Below are 23,777 nucleotides of genomic sequence, written 5' to 3' on the forward strand. Positions count from 1 at the left end.
TAGATTTAGTAAATCTCTCTTTTACCAGGTAGGCCAGTTGAGAAAAAAATTATAATTTACAACTGCGACCTGGCCAAGATAGAGCAAAGCATTGCGACACAAATTATCAATACCGCTCCTGTTGTCTCTAGAGAGTTGAAAACAGCAGGTCTCAGACAGGTAGCATGTCCGGTGACCTGGTCAGGGTTCCATAGCCGCAGGAAGAACATTTGAAACTAGAGCAGCAGCATGGCCAGGTAAACTGGGGACAGCAAAGAGTCATCAGGCCAGGTAGTCCTGAGGCATGGTCCTAGGGCTCAGGTCCTCCGAGAGAGAGAAAGAAAGAGAGAGAAAATATGAGAGAGCATAGTTAAATTCACACAGGACACCGGATTGACATGAGAAATACTCCAGATATAACAGACTGACCCTAGCCCCCCGACAAACTGTTGCAGCATAAATACTGGAGGCTGAGACAGGAGGGGAGACACTGTGGCCCCGTCCGACGATACCCCCGGACAGGGCAAAACATGCAGGATATAACCCCACCCACTTTACCAATGCACAGCCCCCACACCACTAGAGGGATATCTTCAACCACCAACTGAGACAAGACGAGTATAGCCCACGAAGATCTCCCCCACGGCACAACCCAAGGGGGGGCAACCCAGACAGGAAGACCACGTCAGTGACTCAACCCACTCAAGTGATGCACCCCTCCTAAGGATGGCATGGAAGAGCACCAGTAAGCCAGTGACTCAGCCCTCGTAATAGGTTTAGAGGCAGAGAATCCCAGTGGAGAGAGGGGAACCATCCAGGCAGAGACAGCAAGGGCAGTTCGTTGCTCCAGTGCCTTTCTGTTCAACTTCACACTCCTGGGCCAGACTACACTCAATCATTGGACCTACAGATGTAACGGCGTTCTTCCATCTCCTCCTCCTCCTCCTCCTCCTCCTATGAAGAAAAACCTATACATACAGAAACTACAAAAATAAAGAAATTAAATAATGAAAATCAAAACAGCCCTATCTGGTGCAAACACAAAGATAGGAACAATCACCCACGAAACACACAAAGAATATGGCTGCCTAAATATGGTTCCCAATCAGAGACAACGAGAATCACCTGACTCTGATTGAGAACCGCCTCAGGCAGCCATAGACTACGTCGACGCCCCACAAAACCCCAAGACAAAAAACACACCACAATAACCCATGTCACACCCTGGCCTGACCAAATATATAAAGAAAACACAAAATACTAAGACCAAGGCGTGACAACAGAAGAGATGAGTCTTCAATAAAGGTTGAGACCGAGTATGCGAGACCGAGTATGCGTCTCTCACATGGATAGGCAGACCATTCCATAAAAATGGAGCTCTATTGAAGAAAGCCCTGCCTCCAGCTGTTTGCTTAGGAATTCTAGGGACAGTAAGGAGGTCTGTGACCGTAGTGTATGTGTGTACGGCAGGACCAAAATTGGAAAGATGGGTAGGAGCAAGCCCATGTAATGCTTTGTAGGTTATCAGTTTTTCTTAGCCACCGTGCTTCTACACCTGCATTGCTTGCTGTTTGGGGTTTTAGGCTGGGTTTCTGTACAGCACTTTGAGATGTCAGCTGATGTAAGAAGGGCTATATAAATACATTTGATTTGATTTGATCAGGTAAACCTTGAAATCTGCCCTTTCCTTAACAGGACGCCAGTGTACAGAGGCTAGCACTCGAGTAAAATGATCAAATTTTTGGTTGTAGTCAAGATTCTAGCAGCCGTGTTAAGCACTAACTGAAGTTTATTTAGTGCTTTATCCGGGTAGTCAGAAAGTAGAGCATTGCAGTAGTCTAACCTAGAAGTGACAAAAGCATGGATACATTTTTGTGCATCATTTTTGGACAGAAAGTTTCTGATTTTTGCAATGTTACGTAGATGGAAAAAAGCTTTCCTTAAAACAGCCTTGATATGTTCGTCAAAAGAGACATCAGGGTCCAGAATAACGGTGAAGTCCTTCACAGTTTTATTTGAGACGACTGTACAACCATCTACATTAATTGTCAGATTCAACAGAAGATCTGTTTGTTTCTTGGGACCTAGAACAAGCATCTCTGTTTTGTCCGAGTTTAAAAGTAGAACATTTTCTGCCATCCACTTCCTTATGTCTGAAACACAGGCTTCCAGGGAGGGCAATTTTGGGGCTTCACCATGTTTCATCGAAATGTACAGTTGTCCACAGTTGTCCACATAGCAGTGAAAGTTAACATTATGTTTTCAAATGACATCACCAAGAGGTAAAATACACTGCTCAAAAAATAAAGGGAACATTAAAATAACACATCCTAGATCTGAATCAATGAAATATTCTTATTAAATACTTTTTTCTTTACATAGTTTAATGTGCTGACAACAAAATCACACAAAAAGTATCAACCCATGGAGTTCTGGATTTGGAGTCACACTCAAACTTAAAGTGGAAAACCACACTACAGGCTGATCCAACTTTGATGTTATGTCCTTAAAACAAGTCAAAATGAGGCTCAGTAGTGGGTGTGGCCTCCACGTGTCTGTATGACCTCCCTACAACGCCTGGGCATGCTCCTGATGAGGTGGCGGATGGTCTGAGGGATCTCCTCCCAGACCTGGACTAAAGCATCCGCCAACTCCTGGACAGTCTGTGGTGTAACGTGACGTTGGTGGATGGAGCGAGACATGATGTCCCAGATGTGCTCAATTGGATTAAGGTCTGGGGAACGGGCAGACCAGTCCATAGCATCAATGCCTTCCTCTTGCAGGAACTGCTGACACACTCCAGCCACATGAGGTCTAGCATTGTCTTGCATTAGGAGGAACCCAGGGCCAACTGCACCAGCATATAGTCTCACAAGGGGTCTGAGGATCTCATCTCGGTACCTAATGGTAGTCAGGCTACCTCTGCCTCTGGCTACCTCCGCTGTGTGGCCCCCCAAAGAGATGCCACCCCACACCATGACTGATCACCGCCAAACGGGTCATGCTGGAGGATGTTGCAGGCAGCAGAACGTTCTCCACGGCGTCTCCAGACTCTGTCACGTCTGTCACATGTGCTCAGTGTGAACCTGCTTTTATCTGTGAAGAACACAGGGCGCCAGTGGCGAATTTGCCAATCTTGGTGTTCTCTGGCAAATGCCAAACGTCCTGCACGGTGTTGGGCTGTAATCAAGCCCCTGTGGACATCGGGCCCTCATACCACCCTCATGGAGTCTGTTTCTGACCGTTTGAGCAGACACATGCACATTTGTGGCCTGCTGGAGGTAATTTTGCAGGGCTCTAGCAGTGCTCCTCCTGATCCTCCTTGCACAAAGGCGGAGGTAGTGGTAGGGCTGCTGGGTTGTTGCCCTCCTACGGCCTCCTCCACATCTCCTGATGTACTGGCCTGTCTCCTGGTAGCGCCTCCATGCTCTGGACACTACGCTGACAAACCTTCTTGCCACAGCTCGCATTGATGTACCATCCTGGATGAGCTACACAACCTGAGCCACTTGTGTGGGTTGTAGACTCCGTCTCATGCTACCACTAGAGTGCAAGCACCGCCAGCATTCAAAGTGACCAAAACATCCCCCAGGAAGCATAGGAACTGAGAAGTGGTCTGTGGTCACCACCTGCAGAACCACTCCTTTATTGGGGGTGTCTTGCTAATTGCCTATAATTTTCACCTGTTGTCTATTCAATTTGCACAACAGCATGTGAAATTTATTGTCAATCATTGTTGTTTCCTAAGTGGACAGTTTGATTTCACAGAAGTATGATTGACTTGGAGTTACATTGTGTTGTTTAAGTGTTCCCTTTCTTTTTGCAGCTTGAAGGTTTAGAGGCCATGATTATTTTCATCAATGTGCCAAGTGATATAATACTAAAAAACTTGAGTCTCTCCCTTGATCCTAGGTCCTGGCAGAGTTGTTGCAGAATCAGAACAATTGAGCTTTGGAGGAATACGCAGATTTAAAGAGGAGTCTGTAATTTGCTTTCTAATGATCATGATCTTTTCCTTAACCTCTTGCGCCGAGCCATCCCGGATCCGGTATCGTGACTACAGCCTCAAGCGCATTGCCATAACGCAACGTTAACGATTTCTAAAAATCGCAAATGAAATGAAATAAATATGCCTGCTCTCAAGCTTAGCCTTTTCTTAACAACACTGTCATCTCAGATTTTCAAAATATGCCTTTGAACCATAGAAAATCAATCATTTTTGTAAGAGTGTTGATGGCTAGCTTAGCATTTAGCGTAGCATTTAGCACGCAACATATTCACAAAAACCAGCAAAGGAATCAAATAAAATAATTTACCTTTGAAGAACTTCAGATGTTTCAATGAGGAGACTCTCAGTTACATAGCAGATGTCCAGTTTTTCCTGAAAGATTCTTTGTGTAGGACAAATCGCTCCGTTTTGTTACTACGCATTTGGCTACCGAAACTAACCGAAAATTTAGTCACCTAAACGTCAAACTTTTTTCCGAATTAACTCCATAATATCGACCGAAACATGGCAAGCGTTGTTTGAATCAATCCTCAAGGTGTTTTGTCAAATATCTCTTCATTGATATGCCGTTCGTGGAAGCATGGTTTTTCTCAGAATCCCATGGAAAAATACCAGCAGCTGAGTTTTGCGCACCAATTTCCACGCAGGGCACCGTGCGGACACTTGGCAAATGTAGTCTATTATGGTCAATCTTCCAATGATATGCCTGCAAATACGTCACAATGCTCCAGACCCCTTGGGGAAACGATAGAAAGGGTAGGCTCATTCCTGTCGCATTCACAGCCATATAAGGAGATAATGAAAAACGTAGCCTCAGAAATCCTGTTCATTTCCTGGTTGCAGAAACATCTTGGTTTTGCTTGAAGCTTTTGTTCTAGGGCACTCACAGTGAAAATCTTTGCAGTTCTGGAAACGTCAGTGTTTTCTTTCCAGAGCTATCAATTCCATGCATAGTCGAGCATCTTTTCGTGACAAAATATTGCGCTTAAAACGGGCACGTCTTTTTATCCAAAAATTAAATACTGCCCCTAGAGTCTGAAGAGGTTAAAGAAGTTCACAAATATATCACTGCTGAAGTGAAAGCCATCCTCTCTTGGGGAACGCTGCTTTTTAGTTAGCTTTTCTACAGTATCAAAAATACTTTTTGGATTGTTCTTATTTTCCTAAGTTAAGTTGGAAAAATAGGATGATCGAGCAACAGTGAGGTCTCTTTGATACTGCCCGGCACTGTCTTAGTCGGAAGACAATTTTCTGGAAGCTTGCTTCAAAGCTTGGGTATTTTCTTTACACCAGGGAGCTAGTTTCTTATGTCAAATGTTTTTTTGTTTTTAAGGGTGCAACTGCATCTAGGGTATTGCACAAGGTTAAATTGAGTTCCTCAGTTAGGTGGTTAACTGATTTTTGTACTCTGACGTCCTTGGGTAGGTGGAGGGAGTTAAACACTGGAGTGATAGATGTGCAGAAGATGAATGTGCAAGTAGAGATACTTGGGTGCCAAGGAGCAAAAAAAAACAATATGGGGATGAGGTAGTGCTATTTACAGATGGGCTATGTACAGGTGCAATGATTGGTAAGCTGCTCTTACAGCTGATGCTTAAAGTTAGCGAGGGAGATATAAGTCTCCAGCTTCAGTGATTTTTGCAGTTCGTTCCAGTCATTGGCAGCAGAGAACTGGAAGGAAAGGCGGCCAAAGGAGGAGTTGGCTTTGGGGTTGACCGGTGAAATATACCTGCTGGAGCGTGTGCTACAGGTGGGTGCTGCTATGGTGACCAGTGAGCTGAGATAAGGCGGGGCTTTACCTAGCAAAGACTTATAGATGACCTGGAGCCAGTGAGTTTGAGGACAAGTATGAAGCAAGGGCCAGCCAATGAGAGGAACCATGTCGCAGTGGTGGGTAATATATGGGGCTTTGGTGACAAAATGGATGGCACTGTGATAGACTGCATCCAATTTGTTGAGTAGAGAGTTGGAGGCTATTTTGCAAATGACATCATCGAAGTCAAGGATTGGTAGGATAGTCCGTTTTACAAGGGTATGTTCGGCAGCATGAGTGAAGGATGCTTTGTTGCGAAATCGGAAGCCGATTCTAAATTAAATTTTGGATTGGAGATGCTTCATGTGAGTCTGGAAGGAGAGTTTACAGTCTAACCAGACAACAAGATATTTGAAGTTGTCCACATATTCTAAGTCAGAACCGTCCAGAGTAGTGATGCTAGATGGGCGGGTTCACCTTGGCCAGGTCGATAAATACAGCTATACGGTATTGTCTTTTATCGATGGCGGCTATGATATCGTTTAGGACCTTGAGCGTGCCTGAGGTGCACCCATGACCAGCTCGGAAACCAGATTGCATAGTGAAGAAGGTACGGTGGGATTTGAAATGGTCGGTGATCTGTTTGTTAACTTTGCTTTTGAAGACTTTAGAAAGGTAGGAACCCTCGCAGGAGGCTCAGGACCATGGGTCATCACTGGAGGCTCCGGGCCATGGATCATCGCTGGAGGCTCTGTGCCATGGATCATCGCTGGAGGCTCCGGGCCATGGATCGTCGCTGGAGGCTCCGGGCCCTGGATCGTCGCTGGAGGCTCTGGACTGGGAACCGTCGCAGGAGGCTCCGGACTGCAGACCATCGCTGGAGGCCTGGTGCGTGGAGATGGCACAGGGTGTACCGGTCTGGGGAGACGCACTGGAGGCCGGGTGCATGGAGCCGGCACAGGACGCACCGGGCTGGGGAGACGCACAAAAGGCCTGGAGCGTGGAGCCGGCACAGGACGTACCGGGCTGGGGATACGCACAGGAGGCCTGGTGGCCTGGAGGCTTTTGTCTCCTGCCATTATTTCGTCCCAAGTCTAGGATGCCCTCCACTCCTGGCTTTCCTCCCAGGCCCAGGATCCCTGCTCCTCCTAGGCACGCTGCTTGGTCCGTGGGTGGTGGGATCTTCTTTCACAATCGTTGAAATAAATGGACCAAGGCGCAGCGTGCGTACAGTTCCACATGTTTAATAAATTAAACTCACCAAAACAATACAGAACAAATGAAATGTGAAGTCAACACAAAAACAAGATCCCACAAAAAAACAGTGGGAAATTGGCTGCATATATATGATCCCCAATCAGAGACAACGATAAACAGCTGCCTCTGATTGGGAACCATACCAGGCCAACATAGACATAAAACAACCTACATAACCCACCTTAGTCACACCCTGACCTACCCAACATAGAAAATAAAAGGCTCTCTATGGTCAGGGCATGACACATAAGGACAACTCAAGAGGATGCTATTCTGTTCTTCTGAAATAGACTGCCTTTTCTTCATATCATGCCTCTTTAGACCTGTCTAAAATAATGGATTTATTGTGAAGGTGTAGGCGATATTACATGGATTTATTGTGAAGACGTAGGCGATATTACTTGGATTTATTGTGAAGGTGTAGGCGATATTACATGGGTTTATTGTGAAGGTGTAGGCGATATTGCATGGATTTATTGTGAAGGTGTAGGCGATATTACATTGATTTATTGTGATGGTGTAGACTATATTACATGGATTTATTGTGAAGGTGTAGGCGATATTACATGGATTTATTGTGAAGGTGTAGGCGATATTACATGGATTTATTGTGAAGGTGTAGGCGATATTACATGGATTTATTGTGAAGGTGTAGGCGATATTACATGGATTTATTGTGAAGGTGTAGGCGATATTACATGGATTTATTGTGAAGGTGTAGGCGATATTACATGGATTTATTGTGAAGGTGTAGGCGATATTACATGGATTTATTGTGAAGGTGTAGGCGATATTACATGGATTTATTGTGAAGGTGTAGGCGATATTACATGGATTTATTGTGAAGGCGTAGGCGATATTACTTGGATTTATTGTGAAGGTGTAGGCGATATTACATGGGTTTATTGTGAAGGTGTAGGCGATATTGCATGGATTTATTGTGAAGGTGTAGGCGATATTACATTGATTTATTGTAATGGTGTAGACTATATTACATGGATTTATTGTGAAGGTGTAGGCGATATTACATGGATTTATTGTGAAGGTGTAGGCGATATTACATGGATTTATTGTGAAGGTGTAGGCGATATTACATGGATTTATTGTGAAGGTGTAGGCGATATTACATGGATTTATTGTGAAGGTGTAGGCGATATTACATGGATTTATTGTGAAGGTGTAGGCGATATTACATGGATTTATTGTGAAGGTGTAGGCGATATTACATGGATTTATTGTGAAGGTGTAGGCGATATTACATGGATTTATTGTGAAGGTGTAGGCGATATTACATGGATTTATTGTGAAGGTGTAGGCGATATTACATGGATTTATTGTGAAGGTGTAGGCGATATTACATGGATTTATTGTGAAGGTGTAGGCGATATTACATGGATTTATTGTTACATTTTACATTTAAGTCATTTAGCAGACGCTCTTATCCAGAGCGACTTACAAATTGGTGCATTCACCTCATGACATCCAGTGGAACAGTCACTTTACAATAGTGCATCTAAATCTTAAAGGGGGGGGGGGTGAGAGGGATTACTTATTCTATCCTAGGTATTCCTTAAAGAGGTGGGGTTTCAGGTGTCTCCGGAAGGTGGTGATTGACTCCGCTGTCCTGGCGTCGTGAGGGAGTTTGTTCCACCATTGGGGGGCCAGCGCAGCGAACAGTTTTGACTGGGCTGAGCGGGAGCTGTACTTCCTCAGTGGTAGGGAGGCGAGCAGGCCAGAGGTGGATGAACGCAGTGCCCTTGTTTGGGTGTAGGGCCTGATCAGAACCTGGAGGTACTGAGGTGCCGTTCCCCTCACAGCTCCGTAGGCAAGCACCATGGTCTTGTAGCGGATGCGAGCTTCAACTGGAAGCCAGTGGAGAGAACGGAGGAGCGGGGTGACGTGAGAGAACTTGGGAAGGTTGAACACCAGACGGGCTGCGGCGTTCTGGATGAGTTGAAGGGGTTTAATGGCACAGGCAGGGAGCCCAGCCAACAGCGAGTTGCAGTAATCCAGACGGGAGATGACAAGTGCCTGGATTAGGACCTGCGCCGCTTCCTGTGTGAGGCAGGGTCGTACTCTGCGGATGTTGTAGAGCATGAACCTACAGGAACGGGCCACCGCCTTGATGTTGTTTGAGAACGACAGGGTGTTGTCCAGGATTACGCCAAGGTTCTTGGCGCTCTGGGAGGAGGACACAATGGAGTTGTCAACCGTGATGGCGAGATCATGGAACGGGCAGTCCTTCCCCGGGAGGAAGAGCAGCTCCGTCTTGCCGAGGTTCAGCTTGAGGTGGTGATCCGTCATCCACACTGATATGTCTGCCAGACATGCAGAGATGCGATTCGCCACCTGGTCGTCAGAAGGGGGAAAGGAGAAGATTAATTGTGTGTCGTCTGCATAGCAATGATAGGAGAGACCATGTGAGGTTATGACAGAGCCAAGTGACTTGGTGTATAGCGAGAATAGGAGAGGGCCAAGAACAGAGCCCTGGGGGACACCAGTGGTGAGAGCGCGTGGTGAGGAGACAGATTCTCGCCACGCCACCTGGTAGGAGCGGCCTGTCAGGTAGGACGCAATCCAAGCGTGGGCCGCGCCGGAGATGCCCAACTCGGAGAGGGTGGAGAGGAGGATCTGATGGTTCACAGTATCGAAGGCAGCCGATAGATCTAGAAGGATGAGAGCAGAGGAGAGAGAGTTAGCTTTAGCAGTGCGGAGCGCCTCCGTGATACAGAGGAGAGCAGTCTCAGTTGAATGACTAGTCTTGAAACCTGACTGATTTGGATCAAGAAGGTCATTCAGAGAGAGATAGCGGGAGAGCTGGCCAAGGACGGCACGTTCAAGAGTTTTGGAGAGAAAAGAAAGAAGCTATACTGGTCTGTAATTGTTGACATCGGAGGGATCGAGTGTAGGTTTTTTCAGAAGGGGTGCGACTCTCGCTCTCTTGAAGACGGAAGGGTGTAGGCGATTGTGAAGGTGTAGGCGATATTACATGGATTTATTGTGAAGGTGTAGGCGATATTACATGGATTTATTAGACTTTTAAAAATTTAGATGTTCCAAAGCTCAACTCTTTCCTGTGTGTATCAATAATGGTCCACCACCCTAAGGACATCCAGCCAACTTGACACAACTGAGGGAAGCGTTGGAGTCAACATGGGCCAGCATCCCCGTGGAAAGCTGTTGACACCTTATAGAGTCCAACAAATTCAGCTTGTTCTGAGGGCAAAAGGGGGTGCAACTCAATATTAGCAAGGTGTTCCTAATGTTTGGTACATTCAGTGCACATGTCAACACATAATGATAAGGCAGTGATGTGACATCACCATTACAGAGAAATGTCATCATGCTTATGCTAATGTCTCCAGTCAGAGTACAACACGACATGCAATGGAAATATCCTCAACCGTGGAAGAAGTTGACGTCGGTACCCAAACAACTACCATTGCCCTTGGTGTGCGTGTGTGTGTACTGTATGTGTGCCTGCGTTCAAGTGTGTGTGTGTGTGTGTGTGTGTGTGTGTGTGTGTGTGTGTGTGTGTGTGTGTGTGTGTGTGTGTGTGTGTGTGTGTGTGTGTGTGTGTGTGTGTGTGTGTGTGTGTGTGTGTGTGTGTGTGTGTGTGTGTACTGTATGTGTGCCTGCGTTCAAGTGTGTGTGTGTGTGTGTGTGTGTACTGTATGTGTGCCTGCGTTCAAGTGTTTTTGTGTGTGTGTGTGTGTGTGTGTGTGTGTGTGCGTGCGTGCGTGCGTGTGTGTGTACTGTATGTGTGCCTGCGTTCAAGTGTGTGTGTGTGTGTGTGTGTTTCTGTGTGTGTGTGTGTGTGTGTGTGTGTGTGTGTGTGTGTGTGTGTGTGTGTGTGTGTGTGTGTGTGTGTGTGTGTGTGTGTGTGTGTGTGTGTGTGTGTGTGTGTGTGTGTGTGTGTGTGTGTGTGTGTGTGTGTGTGTGTGTGTGTGTGTGTGTGTGTGTGTGTGTGTGTGTGTGTGTGTGTGTGTGTGTGTGTGTGTGTGTTTCTGTGTGCTATGGGGCCTATATTCACCTCTATATTCTCTCCGTGAGATTCCCCAGTAACCTAACCATACATTATTGACCGATAAAGAACATTGCTTTACTGCTTTAATATTTCAACAGTCCAGAGGCGACCAGTGGACACACCCCATCCCTGTGGTTTGGTTTAGTCAGGTTGCTTGTGTATGTACTGTGTGTGTGTCCTCGTACTTCTCTCTCCGTCCTCCCTCCCTCCTTCTGTCTGTTACAGTAGCTTTTCCAGTTTGTGCGTACAAGACCCCACTCCTCATATCAGCTGTGACCAGAGTGTTTCTGAGTAGTTGGTTGATGTGCAGGTTGTTTGTGGGGATGTTCCAGGGCTTTAGTCATGTGATCCTGACACGCGGGACCCATCTTAGCCTTTACTGTCTCAGTAATGCAGGATTTGATTTGCTCTCATGAACATAATGGCATAATTTGCTCAGAGCATGCAGCGACGCACGAAGCCCGCCTCGTCCACAAGAGAGGCTTTTATTTCTGGCTCTTCAGAGAAATTAAACCTGCTTGCTCACACACATGTCTGAGGGAGATACACATTCACAGACACACACGCAAACATAATATTGCGTTCCTCGCTCTCTGACACAAAGAGTTACACACAGTGTCTTTCTTTCACTTCCATAACACAAACACACTTAAGTACACACACACCACACGCCACAAACACACACACGTCCATATTAAAAGCTCTTCTCTGCGTGGGAGGCAGTGTTTCATCTCATTCCTTGCACCGTGTCATTCTGTTTTGATGTTATTAGGGAGAGGAGCGATGGTTCTGGGGTGAGTGATAAAGGTGGGAGCGTGCGCTGAGAGCTTACCCTGTCACGCCGAAAGGTTAGCCAGCAGATTTACGAGCCTGCGTCCTTCTTCAGCGAGGCCGTTAAAGAAGGGAGATGACTTTTAATGTTTTACCTCTCTGATTTATGGTGTCAAGGCCTTCCTATCTTATCCCCACAGTGAGAGGCGGGAGGGTGGAGGGTCGGTGGCGCCTGGTCACAACAACGGACTGGGCATCTTAGCATCAGAGATGGTGAAGGTTGCAAGGGAAAAAAAAACATTTGAGGAATTGGGCTCTTTCTCAGTTCCTTACGTCCTTTCTCATGGCCTCCCTCTCAAAATGAATCAAATGAGATGGTCTGAGGGGAGGGACCTTGGATCTCATACTCTGTTTGAGAAGGAGGCGAGGAGAGAGGAAGCAAGGAATAGAGTAAAGGCACATCGAGAAATAGCCTTGGTGTGTTGGTTGTGTGCTGTTGGTTTGGCAGGCCACTAGGGAGCCTTGGTGTCTCCCAAACCCCACACCCCTACACCCCCACTCTGACCCAGTATCCTGCCCACTCCTGGGATTTGGGGGCTCTGGGACTGGCCAGCTGTAGTGAATGGACATCTGAACTAATGTGTACCAGGGGGCTTTGTAGGACCAACAGAAGGGATAAGGGATTATTGGCCAGCCCCACTGCCTCATGGGAAATGTAGTTCTATAAAGAGCTATGGAGAGCTGATCTGACCATGCCACAGAACAAATAGGCCTGTAAGCTGAAGCCAGGCCAAAGTGGATCTGAATGTACACTGTGGTGTGTGTGTGGTTCTTTGTTTCTGTGTGTCTTTGCGTGTGTCTGGGCAGGGGATGATCACCGTGTGTTCGTGTGTGAATGTGTGTGTTTGTGTGTTTGCAGTGTTTAGGAAGAAGGAGGGCCTGCTTGGCTGTGGCCTGGCTATGATTGTCTCAGTGGGACAGATAGTGGCGGTCACCAGCACGCACTCAGACAGGGCCAGGCCACTGGGCTAATTAATGACAGGCCCTGGAACAGATTGGCACACCCCACACACAGACAGGGCCAGGCCACTGGGCTAAATAATGACAGGCCCTGGAACAGATTGGCACACCCCACACACAGACAGGGCCAGGCCATTGTGCTAAATAACCACATGCTCCAGAACAGATCTCACACCCAGTGGGAGTGCTGAGCAGCCCAGCCAGACCACCAGCAGAGCAGACCTTCCACTGACGGACATCTTCACCACACACCCACACCCACACACATCCATACACACACGCTCTGTGTGCTCTGCCCACTGTGTGTGTGTTTAGTACCCAGGGGCTAGATGAAATATGTATGTAGCCTAGCTAACTGGGACCTGGGACCTGGGACCTGGGAGCTGTGCTGTTCTCTTGGGAATGAGCTGAGACAGAGAGAAGCTGTCTGTTACTGGCAGCCACTGGAGACCTGTTGGGAACCGGACTGGGAGTAAGGAGGCCCAGGTGGATGGATGGGTGTTACTGTAGACTAGCTACTCACTGGTGTGACTCTCCTCCCATTATACTTTGCGTTAGAATATGCCCAATATAATCTCATAGAATGGAACCTACATTGCGATGCAATGTGTGTGTGTGTGTGTATTATTACTTTCCAACTTCAGACAGTTTAATTAGCACTCCAACACTTGTGAAAAGGCACATATTAAGGAGAGAGAAAGGTGAGAGGAATGAAAACTTACTAGGTCTTATTTTGGAAATGAGAGAATCTATTCTATTATGGATGTTAACCCTAGGGCAACAATTTACACCTGGCAGTGTTCTCATTAATGAAAGAGTAGCTTTAATTGACTGCTCAGTAAATTAAACACACACCACACACACACACACACAGCGAAGGAACACACATGCACCAACTGGATTTGAGACGACCTCTCTGTAAATGTAGGTTCAAAATTCCTTGGAACTTTCAATAAATTCTCTCGTTTTCCCGAAATCACTGTTGGAAGATTCCCGGAGTCAGGAGGGAATAAGCAGGAAATCCAGAATCCTCCAACCAGGATTTCTGGGAAACCAGGGATTTTGCAAACCTACGAGGGACCCATTAGATCTAGTGTATGCAGATGAGCTACAATACAGCCACCCTCATCAAACATGAATTGCTTTGTAGCGTGTGCAGACGTGAAACCTTGACGGGAGGGGGTGTTGGCTTGCACATGTCTGTGTGTGTGTGTGTGTGTGTGTGATGGGAGTGTTTGTATTCATGGGAACTGACATGGAATATACAGCCCCTGGCGTTCTTCCCCATTGTATCTCTCTGTTGTTCCTACCTCTTGAACAGTGGCTTACTCCATTATTTCATTCCCTCCATAGAAAGAAGTTAAAGTACATTGTGAATCAGAATTACATCCATAACATCCATTCAAGTGCCGTTGGATACTGAACAACCACATGTTCTCTCACAGGCTGAAGGTCCACAAATGCCTCTCTACAGTACATGTCCCCACATACCCCTAAATGTCCCCACATACCCCTACATGTCCCCACATGTCCCCACATACCCCTACATGTCCCCAGTCCCTCTACATACCCCTATACCCCTACATGTCCCCACATGTCCCCACATACATGTCCCCACATACTCCTACATGTCCCCACATACCCCTACATGTCCCCACATACCCCACACATGTCCCCACATACCCCTACATGTCCCCACATACCCCTACATGTCCCCACATACTCCTACATGTCCCCACATACCCATGCATGTCCCCACATACCCCTACATGTCCCCACATACCCCTACATGTCCCCACATACCCCTACATGTCCCCACATACTCCTACATGTCCCCACATACCCCTACATGTCCCCACATACCCCATACCCTACATGTCCCTACATACCCCTACACATGTCCCCACATACCCCTACATGTCCCCACATACCCCTACATGTCCCCACATACCCCTACATGTCCCCACATACTCCTACATGTCCCCACATACCCATGCATGTCCCCACATACCCCTACATGTCCCCACATACTCCTACATGTCCCCACATACCCCTACATGTCTGCACATACCCCTACATGTCCCTACATATCCCACCATGTCTCCACATACCCCTACATGTCAATACATGCCCCTACATGTCCCAATTTACCCCTACATGTCCCCACATACCCCTACATTTCTCCACATGTCCCTACATATCCCTACATGTCCCCACATACCCCTACATGTCTGCACATACCCCTAGATGTCCCCAGATACTCCTGCATGTCCCCACATACCACAACATGTCCCTACATACCCCTACATGTCCCTACATGTATATACATATCCCTACATGTCCCCACATACCCCTACATGTCCCCACATACCCCTACATACCCCTACATGTCCATACATACCCCTACATACCCCTACATGTCCCCACATACCCCTACCTGTCCCCACATACCCCTACATGTCCCCACATACCCCTACATGTCCCCACATACCCCTACATGTCCCCCACATACCCCTATATGTCCCCACATACCCCTACATGTCCCCACATACCCCATGTCCCCACATACCCCTACATGTCCCCACATACCCCTATATGTCCATACCCCACATACCCCTACATGTCCCCACATACCCCTACATGTCCCCACATACCCCTACATGTCCCCACATACCCCTACATGTCCCCACATACCCCTATATGTCCCCACATACCCCTATATGTCCCCACATACCTCTACATGTCCCCACATACCCCTACATGTCCCCACATACCCCTATATGTTCCCCACATACCCCTATATGTCCCCACATACCCCTATATGTCCCCACATACCCCTACATGTCCCCACATACCCCTATATGTCCCCACATACCCCTATATGTCCCCACATACCCCTATATGTCCCCACATACCCCTATATGTCCCCACATACCCCTATATGTCCCCACATATGTCCCCCTATATGTCCCCACATACCCCTATATGTCCCCACATACTATATGTCCCCCTATATGTCCCCACATACCCCTACATGTCCCCACATACCCCTACATATGTCCCCACATACCCCTACATGTCCCCACATATGTCCCCCTACCCCTATGTCCCCACATACCCCTATATGTCCCCACATACCCCTACATGTCCCCACATACCCCTACATGTCCCCACATACCCCTACATGTCCCCACATACCCCTATATGTCCCCACATACCATACATGTCCCCACCCTATATGTCCCCACATACATGTCCCCCTACATGTCCCCACATACCCCTATATGTCCCCACATACCCCTACATGTCCCCACATACCCCTACATGTCCCCACAGACCCCTACATGAACTCAGTGGTCCAGTAAAACCTGTGTTGACTCTTCAGGCCTACCATTCACCCCTGTAAAGCAGCCCAGTCTCTTGGTTGTTAAATGAGAGAGCACAGAGGAGACATGTGATACCCATCAGTGTTCAATGTGTTATGGGGCTGGTCCCCACTATGTGCTCCTCTCTCTCTCTCTCTCTCTCTCTCTCTCTCTCTCTCTCTCTCTCTCTCTCTCTCTTTATCTCTCTATCACAGATAAAAGCACAGCCCAGATCACTAGGGAACAATTAGTCTCGGCCGTCTAATAAAATCTCTTGCACGCCTCAATCTCCCTCATTTTCATAAACTTCCCTCCTATTCTCCACCACGCATAACATTAGCATTAACCCACACTATGGAGGCTGTGAAACCATCTATCTCTACAAGCCATAACCCTCCTATCCTCTACATTTCTCTTTTTCCCTTTCAGTCTTTCTCATGTACATCATTCACCTCCTGGCTTTCTCTTCCTTTTATCCCTCACTCCATCATACTGCCTACCAATTGTCTTCTCTTCCATTTATCCCTCACTCCATCATACTGCCTACCAATTGTCTTCTCTTCCATTTACCCCTCACTCCATCATACTGCCTACCAATTGTCTTCTTCCTTCCATTTATCCCTCCACTCCATCATACTGCCTACCAATTGTCTTCTCTTCCATTTATCCCTCACTCCATTGTCTTCTTCCATTTATCCCTCACTCATACATACTGCCTACCAATTGTCTTCCTCTTCCATTTACCCCTCACTCCATCATACTGCCTACCAATTGTCTTCTCTTCCATTTACCCCTCACTCCATCATACTGCCTACCAATTGTCTTCTCTTCCATTTATCCCTCACTCCATCATACTGCCTACCAATTGTCTTCTCTTCCATTTATCCCTCACTCCATCATACTGCCTACCAATTGTCTTCTCTTCCATTTACCCCTCACTCCATCATACTGCCTACCAATTGTCTTCTCTTCCATTTACCCCTCACTCCATCATACTGCCTACCAATTGTCTTCTCTTCCATTTACCCCTCACTCCATCATACTGCCTACCAATTGCCTTCTCTTCCATTTACTCCTCACTCCATCATACTGCCTACCAATTGTCTTCTCTTCCATTTACCCCTCACTCCATCATACTGCCTACCAATTGTCTTCTCTTCCATTTATCCCTCACTCCATCATACTGCCTACCAATTGTCTTCTTCTTCCATTGTCTTTCTTCCATTTATCCCTCACTCCATCATACTGCCTACCAATTGTCTTCTCTTCCATTTATCCCTCACTCCATCATACTGCCTACCAATTGTCTTCTCTTCCATTTACCCCTCACTCCATCATACTGCCTACCAATTGTCTTCTCTTCCATTTACCCCTCACTCCATCATACTGCCTACCAATTGTCCATCATCTTCCATTTATCCCCTCACTCCATCATACTGCCTACCAATTGTCTTCTCTTCCATTTACCCCTCACTCCATCATACTGCCTACCAATTGTCTTCTCTTCCATTTATCCCTCACTCCATCATACTGCCTACCAATTGTCTTCTCTTCCATTTACCCCTCACTCCATCATACTGCCTACCAATTGCCTTCTCTTCATGGCTACCTCTGTTTATAGACTGAATCCATCTCCATCTTTCCCCCTTTCTTTCATCTGTTTTACTAACCCTACCTCTGTTGGATTGGTGGAGCCAAAATAGCAGTGCAAAAACCAAGCCAATAGATCATTTTGACAGTTTAATTCCAATTCTTGATTATTAGCTAATTTGAAAATTATATTATCCAACCATCCAATTAAATTGGTCTATATTTACAATCATCATCAAGCATGAGGTGTTAATTGTAGTACCATCTATCAAGAGTGAACTTTCACATCCACCAGGGAGTATGACAGTGAGGTGAATTTGGAGCTGGTTTGATGGAGGTGTGTGTGTGTGTGTTTGAATTGACTGAATTGTGTGTCCCCACAAGGCTAGTTATACAAGACTGTGTGTGTATGTTTGTGTGTGTGTGTCTGTGTAGCATCATCTATTCTGTTCTATCCTCAGTGCTCTGTACTCTTCACTCTGTGCTTCACAAACACAGACAGACCAAAGAGACAAAGCGAAATGGAGAGGCACGGAGAGAATGATGAAGGGATTTCACGCATTTCCTTGTCTTTTTCCTCTTCTATCTAACCCTGTTTGGGCTGGGGAAAGCATTTCCCTGTCTTTTTCCTCTTCTATCTAACCCTGTTTGGGCTGGGGAAAGCATTTCCCTGTCTTTTTCCTCTTCTATCTAACCCTGTTTGGGCTGGGGAAAGCATTTCCCTGTCTTTTTCCTCTTCTATCTAACCCTGTTTGGGCTGGGGAAAGCATTTCCCTGTCTTTTTCCTCTTCTATCTAACCCTGTTTGGGCTGGGGAAAGCATTTCCCTGTCTTTTTCCTCTTCTATCTAACCCTGTTTGGGCTGGGGAAAGCATTTCCCTGTCTTTTTCCTCTTCTTTCTAACCCTGTTTGGGCTGGGGAAAGCATTTCCCTGTCTTTTTCCTCTTCTATCTAACCCTGTTTGGGCTGGGGAAAGCGATACAGTATGTCATGCTTAACAGTTCAGACACACAGAGAACCCATATCTCCAATCAACATATCTTAGCTCTTCTCGACTCATGAATCCTGTCTCATGAATCGCTGTATAATTAAGCAAGAATGCTCGAGGAGATGTGGTATATTGGCCATATACTACAAACCACAGAGGTGCATTATTGCTATTATAAACTGGCTACCAACGTAATTAGAACAGTAAAATATACCCGTGGTGTACAGTCTGAACCACTCTCTCTGTCCATATGTCTATGGGTATACTCATCTCTCTCTCTCTCTCTCTCTCTCTCTCTCTCTCTCTCTCTCTCTCTCTCTCTCTCTCTCTCTCTCTCTCTCTCTCTCTCTCTCTCTCTCTCTCTCTCTCTCTCTCTCTCTCTCTCTCTCTCTCTCTCTCTCTCTCTCTCTCTCTCTCTCTCTCTCTCTCTCTCCAGATGATGTGCCGCCCTACTTTAAGACGGAGCCGGTGCGGAGCCAGTTGCACCTGGAGCGTAACAGGCTGGTGTTGACATGTATGGCGGAGGGGAGTTGGCCCCTGGAGTTCAAATGGATCCATAATGGCACTGAGCTCACACGGTTCTCATTGGAGTACAGGTGAGTACTGCCACTGTATACTTTACACACCCCTATAGATCCAAAATGGCGCATAGCGCACCCTGCATCCCACTGCTCGCTTGCCTCTGAAGCTAAGCAGGGTTGGTTGGTCCTGGATGGGAGACCAGATACTGCTGGAAGTGTTGTTGGTGGGCCAGTAGGAGAGAGAGAGAGAGAGAGAGAGAGAGAGAGAGAGAGAGAGAGAGAGAGAGAGAGAGAGAGAGAGAGAGAGAGAGAGAGAGAGAGAGAGAGAGAGAGAGAGAGAGAGAGAGAGAGAGAGAGAGAGAGAGAGAGAGAGAGAGAGACTTTATTGTTAACTGGAGATCTTAATCGTGTGGCAAACCCTGGTCTTATCTCTAGAAGTGGTGTGCTCTGTCAGAGGTCTAAATGGAACGTTGAGACGGTGAGCTGACACTGGACCTGTTACACCACACACTGGACTGAGGTGAACAAAGGTCTAGTGTTGATGGAGCTGCTTGCTGCTCTCTACAATGCCTCAGGGAGATAAAAACACGCACAGAGAGAACACAGCAGTAACAGTCAGTGCATCAGGACCAATACACAGATGGAAAACATAATGGCTCACGGCTTAGTGGGACCAATGCTCGTAATTACTGGACAGGCTATTGTCTGTCTGTGTTATTGAGTGTGTGTGTTACTGGGTGATTGAGTGTGTGTGTTACTGGGTGATTGAGTGTGTCTGTGTTATTGGGTGAGTGATTTAGTGTTTGTTTGTGTGTGTGTGTTATCGGATGTTTGAGTGTGTGTCCTTGCATGTGTTTGTAGTGGCCCCATCCCTCACAATGTCCTCCCCAGTGACAGGTAAGGGGAGATGGGCAGTGGGAAGGTCAACGCCAGCCTTATGGTAATGAGGTTATGCAAGGTCTCTGGTGATCAACACTGTTTTAAAGACTCACACAGACACCAGGACACGCAACCTTCTGTCCTTAGGCCACTGATCAGGCCACTGATGTCACTGCTGTCATGTGCGTGCGAACATGACACATGCATTTCTGTTTGTGTGCTTGTGTGAATACTTGTGTTTCCATGTGGTTTTGTGTATTGAAAGAGAGATAAAGGGTGAAGAGAGAGAGAGAGAGAGAGAGAGAGAGAGAGAGAGAGAGAGAGAGAGAGAGAGAGAGAGAGAGAGAGAGAGAGAGTTTGAGCACATAGTGGGGACCAGTATGCTGGAGAGAATAAAAGACATCAGAGCAATGGAGGGAGGAGGTGGAGGAAGAGGAAGAGGAGTGTATGTATGGAGCCATAAAGAGCACATCTGGCCTTGCCTTTTAACTCCCCTCCACTTTAGCTATCAGAGAGAAGCAGTGAATTCACATACAGACACGCTGCCTTAACAGCCTCTCTAAGCCCCTCTCCGCTCTACTCTTGTCAGGCCCTCTCCTCGCCTCATCTTCTCCTCCTCTGACTTAAAACCAGTAATCTTCTTCGTGCCTCGGCCCTGGCCCTGCCACCGAGCATGTATATTTTTTATTAACAGAAACAATTTCATGCCAGCTCCGAACAAATGAACATGAGTTCAATCCAATAATATTCCTTGTCTAGAGTCTAGAGGGGTAGTAGGAGTAGTAGGGGTAGTAGGGGACAAGCTGGGCTCGCTAACTATAGCAGGCTTACGCCTGGGGGTGTGGAAATGTGAGTGTGGTATTAGAGTCGGGACCTTCACTGCTGTAACTTGGAACAACAGTAAGGGGAATAGACCAGGGATTTGTCCCAAATGACACCATATTCCCTAAATGGTGGGCCCTGGACACATACTCTAGTGTTTTACTATTGCTATTGTGCTTCATAAGCTTAACATATCCCTCTCCGTCTGCTTGCAATGTCCTATCCAACCCAGGTGACACAGCAACACAGAAATATGGTGGGCAGGGAAAATATATAGACTTTTCAGCTCAGGAGGCTAATATTCTTTATATTGCTATATTGTCCTCCCTCGTGGCACTCCTGTTATATTAGTGTCAGTGCAAAGAGCTTTAGAATCATTACACATCTTAGAGAAGGAGTCTACAGGTGTACACAGGGCTCAATACAGACACAAACACAAGCTGAACAACTCATCAGTGCTCACACATTGTGTTGCGATGGCAGTGGCATCTTGTCTTGAGCAAATTGAATCATCTGCATTGCTACATTGTGAGAGCAAGACTCCTTTTCAGTGTAAAACGCCACAGACGGCACACGTTTTGGCTTGGGTACAGAGGTAGCATTTGCTTCTTTTCCTTGAGCAAACAAGCACAAAGTTTGACTGTGAATAGTTTGGCTGAATAGTTGGATTGCTGTGTAGAGTAGAGTGCTGGGTAGCACAACTAGCATCCGGAGCAACTGAGTCTCTCCACAGTACAATACAATGGATTCTGTTCCATAACATTATGCTATTCTGTTCTGCTATCACTGATGCGGTGAAAAGAATACAAACATTTAAAGATGAACTACGCTTTATGCAACATCTTTTTCAGTGCGAAATCATTACACCTTCTGTATAACTGAAAACATCCATTATTTCCTCTCAACATTCTTACCTCCCCCAGACACAATAACTTGACTCTCTCTCTCTCTTGCGCGCTATTTCTTTCTCTGTCTCTCTCTGCCTCTCTCTCTGTCTCTCTCTCCTCTCTCTGTCTTTCTTCTCTCTCCTCTCTCTCTCTCTCTTCTCTCTACTCTCTCTCCTCTCTCTCCGCTCTCTCCTCTCTCTCTCCTCGCTCTCTCCTCACTCTCTCCTCACTCTCTCCTCTCTCTCCTCTCTCTCTCTGTCTCTCTGCCTCTCTCTCTCTGTCTCTCTCTCTCTCTCTCTCTCTCTCTCTCTTTCTGTCTTTATTAGGGTTAGTCAGAGAGTGTGTGCATGTTTGAGTGTGGAGTTGAACAGTGTGCCTGGTCATGGAGTGCTCCAGTGTTAAGGGATTCATTCACTGAAGCTTTTGAAATGTCATTCCATGCATAGTGTATTTACTGGGGATGCGTGTGCTTGTGACGGGCCTATGAGAGGGTCACCAACCTGCCGTACCTTTGCCACACTGTAACGTCATCAGTCCCACCTGTCACCGGCTCTGACTGTGGCATGGAAAGATCACATGATTGCACATGTGACATTTCCACGTTTTGCACATGTGAAATCATGTGAACCATGTGTTTTTGGAAGACTTCACACTTGAGGATATTTCCGTTTCAAATGTGGATTTTCACATTTGTCCTGCAAACAAAAATAAGTATTTATGATAAACATACAGTGCTTTTAATATACAGTGTTTTCAACGTACATATTAGACATACACTACACATGCCAAATGTATGTGGACACCCACTCGTCAGACATCTCATTCCAAAATCATGGCTATTAATATGGAGTTGGTCTCTCCTTTGCTATTACAACAGCCACTCTTCTGGGAAGGCTTTCCACTAGGTGTTGGAACATTACTGGGGGGGCTTGCCTCCATTCAGCTCCAAGAGCATTAGTGAGGTCGGGAACTAATGTTGGGGGCGATTAGGCCTGGCTCGCAGTCGGCGTTCAAATTCATTCCAAAGGTGTTTGATGGGTTTTAGGTCAGGGCTCTGTGCAGGTCAGTCAAGTTCTTCCACACCAATCTCAACAAATCATTTCTGTATGGACCACACTTTGTGTACAGGGGCATTGTCATGCTGAAACAGGAAAGGGACTTCCCTAAACTGTTGCCACAAAGTTGGAAGCACAGAATCGTCTGAAATGTCATTGTATGCTGTAACGTTAAGATTTCCCTTCACTGGAACTAAGGAGCCTAGTCCGAACCATGAAAAACAGCCCCAGACCATTATTCCACCTCCACCAAACTTTACATTTGGCACTACGCATTGGGGCAAGTAGTGTTCTCCTGGCATCCGCCAAACCCAGATTCATCCATTAGACTAGTCAAGTGTGATTCATCACTTCAGAGAAGGCGTTTCCACTGCTCCAGAATCCAATGGCGGCGAGCTTTACATTACTCCAGCCGACGCTTGGCAATACGCATGGTGATCTTGGGCTTCTGTGCAGCTGCTCGGCCATGAAAACCCATTTCTTGAAGCTCCCGATGAACAGTTATTGTGTTGACGTTGCTTCCAGAGGTAGTTTGGAACTCGGTAGAGAGTGTTGCAGACAATTTTTTCTTGCTACACGCTTGTGTGGTCTACCAGTTCATGGCTGAGTCGTTGTTGCTCCTAGACATTTTCACTTCACAATAACAGCAATTACAGTTGACCGGAGCAGCTCTAGCAGGGCAGAAATTTCACAAACTGACTTGTTGAAAAGGTGGCATCCTATGGCAGTGCCACGTTGAAAGTCAATGAGCTCTTCAGTAAGGTCATTCTACTGTCAATATTTGTCTATGGAGATTGCATGGCTGTGTGCTCCATTTTATATACCTGTCAGCAAAAGGTGTGGCTGAAATAGCCA

The 23,777-nt window shown here is 46.6% G+C and overlaps 1 protein-coding gene across 5 annotated transcripts in view; it reads left to right on the top strand.

Moving 5' to 3' along the window:
* Positions 1-23,777, top strand: part of sdk2b (sidekick cell adhesion molecule 2b) — a 539,954-nt gene that overhangs the window by 368,926 nt on the left and 147,251 nt on the right. For all 5 annotated transcript variants that reach the window (XM_046357200.1, XM_046357198.1, XM_046357201.1 and 2 more), the window contains exon 2: positions 19,195-19,354. In XM_046357200.1, coding sequence (XP_046213156.1) covers positions 19,195-19,354 — 160 coding nt within the window. The remainder of the gene's footprint in view (positions 1-19,194; positions 19,355-23,777) is intronic.

This window comes from Oncorhynchus gorbuscha, linkage group LG07 (assembly GCF_021184085.1).
Source record: "Oncorhynchus gorbuscha isolate QuinsamMale2020 ecotype Even-year linkage group LG07, OgorEven_v1.0, whole genome shotgun sequence".
Classification (NCBI taxonomy): domain Eukaryota; kingdom Metazoa; phylum Chordata; class Actinopteri; order Salmoniformes; family Salmonidae; genus Oncorhynchus; species Oncorhynchus gorbuscha.